At 52.1% G+C, this 9517-nt stretch overlaps 1 protein-coding gene across 1 annotated transcript; it reads right to left on the reverse strand.

The window, feature by feature from the left end:
• Positions 1-846: 846 nt before the first annotated feature.
• Positions 847-3463, reverse strand: LOC34622019 (chromatin modification-related protein EAF1). The gene is made up of 6 exons (XM_026335512.1): positions 3175-3463; positions 2947-3090; positions 2376-2663; positions 2041-2207; positions 1443-1482; positions 847-1094 (listed from the first exon to the last, which is right to left on the reverse strand). The coding sequence occupies exons 1-6, from the start codon at positions 3461-3463 to the stop codon at positions 847-849; spliced, it is 1176 nt and encodes a 391-aa protein (XP_026191297.1).
• Positions 3464-9517: the final 6054 nt, after the last annotated feature.

The following is a 9517-nucleotide window of genomic DNA, read 5'->3' on the forward strand; positions in this document are numbered from 1 at the left end:
TCCCATGTTCGCAGTAATCCCGTTTTGCGCTTTCTAGCCTCGGATGTACAATTAGATTACGGGGGAGGGAGAGAAGGGGGGGAGGAAACAGAGTTTTTCCCTCTCCTCACACTGCAAACACCGTGTCTGTAAGTGGGCATGAGAGTCGGGGGTATGGCGGCTGTGCTCTTCTTATGGCCCCCTTCCGCTGATGCAGTGCGTGTGCAGCTTTCTTTAGCCCTTGAAATGCTGGTGCGCCTCGGAAGGATCTAAACGCCTCTCTGCCACGTGGCTTTTGTTCTTTTGCATGTGCAGACGCCGTGTCGCTAGCCCACCGCAGTGGTCGTGTCGGCCGGGCAGGCAACCCAGGGTGCGTGGTGTCACTCCTCGCATCGTCGGCAGAGAGAGGGAAGCTGCTGCTGCAGTATCAGAGGCTGCAGCAGGAACAGCTGCTGCCTCAGCAGCAGTCCGTCCACGAGTGTGTGCTTCATGAGGGGCGGATCTGGCGCATTGCACCAGATTCTCTCCGTTGATGCGGCTGATGCGCTCGCGAAGAATATTTTGTCTGCGTCCTTCTGGCAGCACGCACGCCTCATCGGAGACTACTGTACAATACTAGCGCATATAGGGTGAAGGAGCCGCCGGGGTTTCTACCCAGGAGGGGGTTGGCTGCCAGGAGCTGCATGCTGCAAGCGTAGGGGGGAAATCTACGTTTTGTTTTACACTTGCACAACAAACAAAGGGTGCGCTCAAGGGCGGGGAGGGAGTGTACCTCCTCACCCTCTTGCTTGGGGGCTGTTAACTACAGGCGCCTCCACATGGGGGATTGCCGGATCTAGAGCTACTCCTGACCAATTCGTTTTCTTCCTAAAAAAGATGTTCGGTTTGCGTGTGCGAAAAGCGTTGCCGGGAGCACCCTGCCGCCGCTTTAGCCTTATTTCTAGCTGCATCACCAATACGGCCTGCAGTTGTTGCCGCTTGCATCCAGCCAGCCAGACACCACAAAACGTTGCAGCTACCGGGCAGTCGTATGCTGCCACCAATGCTACCTTCTAAATGCTGGCGGACGCTCCCTGCAACGCAGTCTTGTGCTTTTTTTCCAAGATGAGTCGGGCCTCTAGCCTTGCTGCAACACAGAAAAAAAACGAGCAGAATCCGCAATGCGTTGAGAGATCTCACACCCCTCTCCTCCCTGCTTTCCTCCCTTCAATCGCTGCTTCCCTGAAAGCCTCAGCGCCTACGGTTGTGTGAGACTGTTCCTGCGCTCTCACAGCATTGAGTAGCGTGTGGCTTCTGGCTGTCACGCAGCACCTAAGGCTACAGAGAATTTCCCTAGGAGCTTCTCTGCAGCGTTTTTTAAAATGAATTCTGCCTTCCTGTACACTACACCCCCCTACGCAGGTCTCTCCCGTGGTTGTGTCCTAGCCTCCTGGTGGCTCTGCGAGCTGTCTTTGTTTACGAACCTCGACGCATTTCTCCATGAGCGGCTCTCCGCTTTAGCGCCTGCACAGCCCAACGCCGCAGCAACTGCCGCTGCGCCAGCTGCAAGACACTTGGCACTGCACTGACGGCACCTAAAGGAGTGACAGCTGCAGGAGGCGACCCTTTCACCGCTAAGCAATGCAACGCCGTGGCAAAACGGCAGCGCGGGGGAAGGGAGGGGGGCGACGAAGGCAGCTAGCCGAAACAGGAAGACGCGCAGTGCACAGTGCAATGAAGAGCGGCACCTGAATTATGCGTGTGTGCCCCTCAGCTTTTGCTGCAGCAACCGCCCCCTTCGCCATGCCGTATAGACAGCTATCACTGCGTTCCGGAAATAATGCCTTTGAAGAGGACACGAGCAGCAGCAGCAGCACAAGCGGCAGGAGAGCAGCACAATCGAGCACACCCAGCGAACCGTCTACGTGCAGCAGCAGCACCTGTGCGTGTCGGCGATCCACAAAAGCAGTCAAAAGGAGCATCCAGAGTTGCAAAAAGCAGCATCGCCGTGAGGCAGACGCAAGCATGTATCAAGTCTAGAGACTACCAACAAAAGACCTGCACCAGCAGTGCCACAGATACCCTAAGTTTGTGGTAGAGGTGTCCAAAAAGAATGTCGTGTGGCTGCATGCGCCGAATCTGTTCCGCTTGCTGCCGTGCAACCTGAAGCCCCTTCCTCGTTGCAGCTTTCAGTGCTTTCGGATCGACGATTTGTGGGGGGGAGTTTGCTGGTGAGGTGCAGGCGGGTGCTGCAGGTGCTTCCGAGGGCGCTGCTGTTGCTCCTTCTGCGCCGGCTTCCGCCTTTGTAGGACTTGTCGCTGCTTGTGCTTCTTCCTTCACCGACATTTTGCATGCGTCTCCTCCTGCTGCTGCTGCTGCTGCGTTCGTTCTGGCCCCTGCAGGATCCTCTGACGCGCCTGCCGTCGGAGAGGGTTCTACGTTCTGCTGCTTGTCTTCTTCCCTCTGCTGCTCCAGCGGCGGACAGGGCATATCTCTGGCGTGCTGCTGATTATCCTGCTGTCTTTGTTCCTCCGTACATTGCTGCTGCTGTGACTCTTCCTGCTGCAGCAACAGCTCCGGGATCGGCAGTAGCTTGCAAGAGGGCAGGGGGTGGAAGGGCAGCAACTGTTTCGCCTTCTCCCTCATGCGCAGCAAGCGACGCTGCAGAGCCGCCTGGATCTCAGCCGGCTGCTCCTGCAACTGCGCTGCAGCACGAGCACAAAAGAGACCAGGGGTCACACACAGAGGAAGGCACAGCGCTATTACTGCAGGGCAGCAGGCGCAACAAGGAGGATGTACCGACACGAGTGGACGCTAGACGGGTGAACTTCGCAAGAAGGCAAAAAAGAAATTGGGGAGAGAACACTGGTTGCAGCAAAATAGCATAAACCGGGCCCAACACCACAGCAAAAGGGTGCAGCACATAGAGAGGGGCGACAGTGTGCGTGGCGTCGAGGTCAAGAGGAGGCACAGCAAGGAACTCCTCACCCTCTGCCTCCTGAAGGCTGCTTTGCTTCTTCTTGACAGCGAACAGCACTGCTTCTGCTGGCTCCTCGTATCGGAGGGGCTTGTTAGCCAGGCCATGTGCATACAGCAGCTTGGCAGTGCAGCCCGCTGCTTCGGCTACTGCTGCTGATGCGGCTGCTGATCCTTGCTCCTCTTCGCTGCCGGATGCATCTCCTGACGCTGCTCCGGCTTCTGTAGCCTCAAAGTCACTGTCTTCATCCGACGGAACGTCCGCCCCTCCTCCAAACAAACCCCACTCCGCTTCTCCTGCCTCGGCGTGTCTTGCTTCCGTGGCTTCTGCGGCAGGGGTGTGTGCGTCTGCGTGTCCTTCCACGGATCCCGATGCAGCCGGTAAGTCTAAATCTGTTGCCTTCGAGGTGCTGGCTGCACTGTCAGCTGTATCTTTAGCCCCATCGGCGGTAGGGGAAGGCAATGCCCCCTCTTGCCGCAGCTCTTCAGAGCCTACAGCAAGGCCAACCGCTCCGTCCGCTGCTTCCATTTGCCGAGCTTTAAACAGGGAACCTTAGTTTGAGGCCTTGAAACAAGAGGAGGGTAGTCTGTTCTTGTCGTCCGTTACGGGGGGTGGGAGGTAGGGGGCTTCGGGTCAGTGTTAGAGAAATGGGGCTTAAGATAACGATCTTGCGGCCTCCTATTCATTCAGGAAGTTTAAATATCTCGGAAAATTATCATGTTTATGGCTGGGCTGCAAGTGCGAGGGTTGGGTACACTGTGTAGTACCATGAGTTGGTGTGTGCGGGCCCCTCACACACAGGGGGGCCCTCCAAGTGCCCTGGTCAGTGGGTTCAAACTGCACTCTGTGATATTGCTTAGCTGTAGTTACTCATTCAATTTCCCCCCTCCATAAGTGTGCTTGGTCTATACTTCGTTTTTTCTGTGTCGTCCATAGAGAGTCCTCGTCTTTGTGCCAAAATCCTTTTCGGCATTGGACTCCGGCCTTGTCTGGCTTTTTAAATGCTTTCCAATCGCACTTCATTGTGTGTCTGCTTGTGTGCGTGCCTGCTCGCCCACCTACCTCTCTTACTTGCCCTTCACTACCATGAGAGTGCCTCTATGCGCGGCCTTCCTCTCGTTAGCAAGCCACTGCAGTGGGACACCCTCCACTACCTAGGAAGCTACACTACTAGCGGTTCTATTGGTCAAATACTTTATTGATTATTTACTGGTTGCAAATACCCAAATTGCATATAGGGTGCAACAACGCTCACCTGCACCGCGCTAACACCTACTAAATCGGGGAAACTTTGGGTTGTATGCAATGAAAGGGTCAGACTCTTTGCAAGACCGTACAAAGTCTTTGCATCAGTGCTACGTAGGTGTAGAATGTCAGGGGCTGGACACAATTCCAGGGGTTCCCCTAGACCAACTATGTTTAAGTGAAAGTCAGTAAGTAATTGATTACTTTGCTTGTCTGTTTTAATATCATTTTTTTCAAGCTTAGCATTACCTCAATACTATCAAAGTCAAACTGTGTGCACGTGTGCTGAATGCTACATCAAATAAGCCGTGAATTTCTGTGAATGCTTAGAGGGTACACCTACCTACACCCTAGCTGTCCCTCTCCGCGCTTGTATGGACTCTGACGAAAGCGGGCAGAAAAGGGTGGGGGCTCTCTCTAGAAACACTCAGGAACTTTCTATTACGTTTGTATTGAGTCCGGAGTTAAGTCCTCCCCAAGGAGATTTTTGCCGGGGCGGTTCGTGAAGCCTAACACTACCGTATCTCGGAAAACTTCTGAGAGGAGCCTAACACACTCTTGCTGCTTTCCCCGTGATTGCCCGTGGATTCATATCTCTAAAATCTTTTTTTCTTGTTACCTCTGTCCAGTTTGGTGTCGGCGGCATCCCATCTAACGCATAGTCGCTTCTTCTTTTGTGGGGCACCGCTAGCAGGCTGGGCCTGCACTAACAGCCGAAGAAAAAGCAGAAGCAACTGCAATTCATGGGTCTAGCTGCAGCTATTTGGCAGCCAGCTGAAGCTTTATTAGGCCTAGCGTGCTTCTACCACCTATTCAGTACAGTGCCTCTCCACATGCAGAAGGCGCCGAGATCTTACGTCGTTGCACCAATCACTCACCATGCTGTTGCTGTGAAATCGGTGAGAGAAGGCACTTTTGCAACAAACGCGTTGGGCACTGCGGAATGATAAGAATCAGTAAACTGCCGCAAGTCATTGGAACCTCAGTGTCAACGGGCTGGAAAATGTTGTTAAACTGGGGACCATGCACGAAGCGTCTCGGAAAGACAACGGCAAAGGCATGGTTGAACCTAGCAAGGTAGAGGAACAAGTAGAGCGTTTGCTGCATTTTGACATTGTTAACATGGAATAGGCGCCCTGACACTTCAACTTTTCTAAGGCCGGCCAAGCTGTTGATCATGAGCCTGTATGCAGGGAGTGCTAATGTTAACCTGCTGAGTCACCAGCTCTCATAGCTTCCCTAACTTGCCGCTGGCTGCACCATGGCTGCCTTTTTGCTAGCTATGGCCGTCTGCTCTCAGAACACATCTAGTGACCCAATACAAACGAGGACCTTACCCGTAACACCAGTTATATGTAATTAACCTGTTAATAAGTATTGCTTATAATGGTTCGCCTGATCGTTTAGGGCTCCTGCATGGGGCTGTGTTTAGATGCGCCTTTGTTAATAAGATGCAAGCAGTTGGACCCCTGCTGCCCTTCGTTTCAATTATGCCGGAACCCTCTGCCGTAAGCATGATGAAAGGAGGAGCTTTTTTGAAGCGCAGAAAACTGCATACTTAAGTTCTGAAAGAGTGTTGGGCTCGAAGATCCCCTTGGCACCTACTTAAGGAGCGCTACTACGAGGTCTAGAGACAGCTACTCTGAGACGGATACAAGTCGATTTTCTGTCGAGCAGCCCTTGTAATTCAGGCTTTGTAGCATTTTAGAGACAGCTGGGAAGTGTTTTGCGAGCAAACAAGAGAGTAAGGGGGCAGGCTGTCTGACACTGGCACGGAGAAGCACCATGTCTTCGCGGAATGAAATGAGTTTCCGAACAAAACGAGTTGTATAACTTTAAACTAGTACGATTTGATGCTATCCGGATTGTGCAGACGGTTAGGGGGCCTGTACATCAAAAGTACGCATTACGCAGCGCATTAGGCAGCCTCCAAGGCCACTGCCCTATGATGGGCTACACATATATCTGGTGTCATATCTTATTTGTAAGGCTTCAAGTCTCTGTTGATAAGTCTGTCAAGTCCTTCTGTAAGGTGTCAAGATGGCCTGGAGATCTACCCGTCCCCGTTGGAGGAACAATTTATTGCCACTGCAAGGTTGCTGTGTTGCTTGAGGCCGTCAATATTGCCAGCTGTTGCGATTCACACTTTACATCAAGTGCAGCAACACAAATTTGAGTTGGTGCTCAGAATAAGCATCTCTGTCAGCTAAATTATCTGCACTGGAGTACGAAAGGATGCTCTGCTTTTGAGTTTGCAAAGAGCTTTGCAAGCTCTCAATTCGTTTGCAGCAGGTCCTGCTGCTGTTCGTCCTGCCTCCTGAGTTGGATGCCCTCTATTCTAGTTGGGAAACAAATATTCTTGGAGGGAGCCAAGCCATAAATTAAACTGCTATATAAAGGGGCCAATGCTCGATCACGATGTGAGCGCGTCAGCACTGGCGACTGGGCAACAGGAGTATTAGTATACAACACAAATAGGGTGATTCTGATCTTAGCATTATGTCTTCCTGGGAAGGCATAGATTGCTTTTGTTGCTCGTGAAGGTACGAATAATGGAAGTAAGCACCGAGCCACTGCCGATGCCAGTGGACCGATCGTCTAGGGACCACACAGTTTACGGTTATGGGGGATGAATGACAAGATACTGTTCAAATAACCCGTCTTTACGTCGAATAAATAACAGAAATTACTCTTGAAATTGAAACGGCTAAGGGGTGGAACATAGTAAATTAGCAAATGGAGTGTGCGCTTGGCTTCGTGCCTATCGCGCAAAGTGACCCTTGTCGGTCTGGCTGCTGCAGGCATTTATGCTCTATTCCCCCATCTTGCCCTCTTCAAAATCTTTTGTTATAATTCTTAAGCGGGAAATAGCGCTTATAGCGACGTGAAGCTCTAAATCCAACCCTCAGTCCCTGGGGATCTAGCCTTTCATGTCGCACCTGTGCATCGGCGTATTCGGAAGGCCTACGTCCTTTTCAAGGGGTAAGGGATAAGGATTTTCATTTCAAAGTTTTCCAGCAGCGATATATAAAGTCAACTCACCGGCGCCCCCACTTCGCCGACCGTTCCCCAGTGCTGGTGTCTTGCCGAAAGTTCATGTGCTAGAGAGTCTAGGCCATACGGCCGAGGGTTTATGGTTCGAGAGATGGAAGAGGGGGATGAATGCGTACAAAAGGCCCATGAGCTTTTCAAAGCTTATGAGGGCGCTCCCTGGCAGCAGCAGCTCCAAAGATGGGCTTTACAAGCCCCCGAAGATACTGCTATTGCAACAATAAATGCGCAGGTCAGCATTAGCGTCTTAGAGCCAGGCAAATAGCGCTTAAAGTCAATGTGCCCCCAGTGCTTCTTCGTTTTCTCCTGGAGAGATGGCCTGACGAGGCAAGGGAGTGCACCCGTTCCTAGCCTTGACGAATTGGGAAAACCAATACCAGCACTTGCTGCACTGGATGAACTTTCGCGGCCACCGGCACTTTCTTCTGTGGTGCTCTTTAAAAATCAGGGCAGTGTAACGGAACAGCTGACATTTTCAGCCTTGTGGAAGAATGCAAATTCAGCAGCAACTGTATTGCAGCAGCTGCTGCTACAGCGCAAACAGGATCCGCAAGAGACAGCCGTCGTTCTGTAGGTTTTCATTGTTACTTCTCCTATCCACGCACTTCCCTTCCATGTTTGTGTGGCCTCTGCATCTGCAATTGCCAGTGGCCTCCTGCAGCTCCTGAGGTATTTGTGTCTGCCCAGTTATTCCGAACTTCGAACTGTCTCTCCGCCGCTTAACCTGCGGCCACAACAGTACACGCCCTACTACTGCTAGTATTCCTGTGCCGCTATAATGTTTCAGGAGTATTTCAAAAGATGTTACATTCATCACTAGTTTCTTCGGTTGTCTCCTTGCTGGGGTGCCTGCGGTCCCCTTCCCTGCCCCTCGTTCTTCCTCCTCGTCTGCTCTGCAGCCTCAACGGCTTCAGCGGCAGCTGCAGCTGCTGCTAAAACAGGCCCCCGCTCCCTGGGTAGTCCTTAGCGACGATCCTAAAATGTATGCCAGCCTGTAAACCCTCAGCTCTCCTCTGTGAACCAGACCGTCTTCAAAGCAGATGCTCTTGTCACTGCCGACACTGCAGGTCGCTGCACGAGTTGCTACAGGTGTTAGCCCTGCTGTTAATTGTTTCTCCATATATGCTAAACGTTGCAGGGGCACAGCAGCTTGCTCTGCGAGAGAAGGTGTACAGGTTCTCAATATCCAGGAAGCCATAGAAAAGAACCAGCAAAACTCAAGCTTTTGCAACAGCAGCAGCAACATTGCTTTGCTTCAGCTCTCCTCAGGGTCTACCGGAAGCCCTAAAGCCTGTGCCATCTCTCACGGAGCTCTTTTGTGGTCTCTGCATCTCAACTTAAGGCTTGGTGACTGGGCTACCTGCAGCAGCACCAGTAATAGTGGCTGCAGTGCCTGCAGCTGCAAGGACGTAGGACAGACTGAATACTGTTGCATCTGTTGCAGCCCTCCCTCAAAGTTCTATGTACAGCTAATGGAGAAGCACCACGAGCTAATGAAGCTTCAAACGGGACATAGGGCCCGCTGCCTGAGCTGGTTGCCTCTCTTCCATGATATGGGGTCAGAGCCTACTGCTACCACTGCTAGTGTTGTTAATACTGATACACTTACGGTGGCCCGTCTCGTCGATTGCTTTGCATGCCGTCGCCTGTATTCAATAGCGTTGCTTTCTACTGGCTATTCCACATGGTCTCGGTCCTCATCCACTGTTCTAAGCCCTTCCTGCAGCAACTACGTTTTTATCCATGGGGCCTGACTCTTCTTCTGTCTAACACTGTTTCCTTGCCGAACAAAGTGCTAGTTTCCCGTCAGCCTTTGCTGTTTTGACCGTGCAGTTTCCGTTGCTTGCTGCCAATATATTTTTGGCCGTGACTCCGCCTGTTCATGCACCCGTCCAATACTCTCTTCCTGTCCCTCTTGATGTCAGCCACCGTGCCAACGTCACCACCAGTGCCTCCTGTTTCTGTATGCCCTGCAGTCTGGTGGGGTTCGCGGTGACTGCTCTTTTTTTCGGACTCTCACTCTATCGACTTCCCACGGAGGCCTTCGCTGGGCGTCCCCATCTGTGGCTGAGGGCTGTCAGTACTTTTGGTTGCTCCATCTCTGGTGCCCCTGATTTTGCTTTGCAGCTAGTGGCACGCAAACGATTGAAAGGTTCTCAACGATCTTTTCAGGGTGTTTCGCTTCCACATCCGAAGACTGATGGACCTCAGGAGGGTTCTTCGGATGGTCCTGCAAATGAGCCACTTGACTTAAGAAGCTTACATACACTTATCTGTGGCTCAGAG

The sequence above is a fragment of the Cyclospora cayetanensis genome, unplaced genomic scaffold (genome assembly GCF_002999335.1).
Source record: "Cyclospora cayetanensis isolate NF1_C8 unplaced genomic scaffold, CcayRef3 CcayRef3_contig_70, whole genome shotgun sequence".
In the NCBI taxonomy this organism is placed as follows: Eukaryota; Apicomplexa; class Conoidasida; order Eucoccidiorida; family Eimeriidae; genus Cyclospora; species Cyclospora cayetanensis.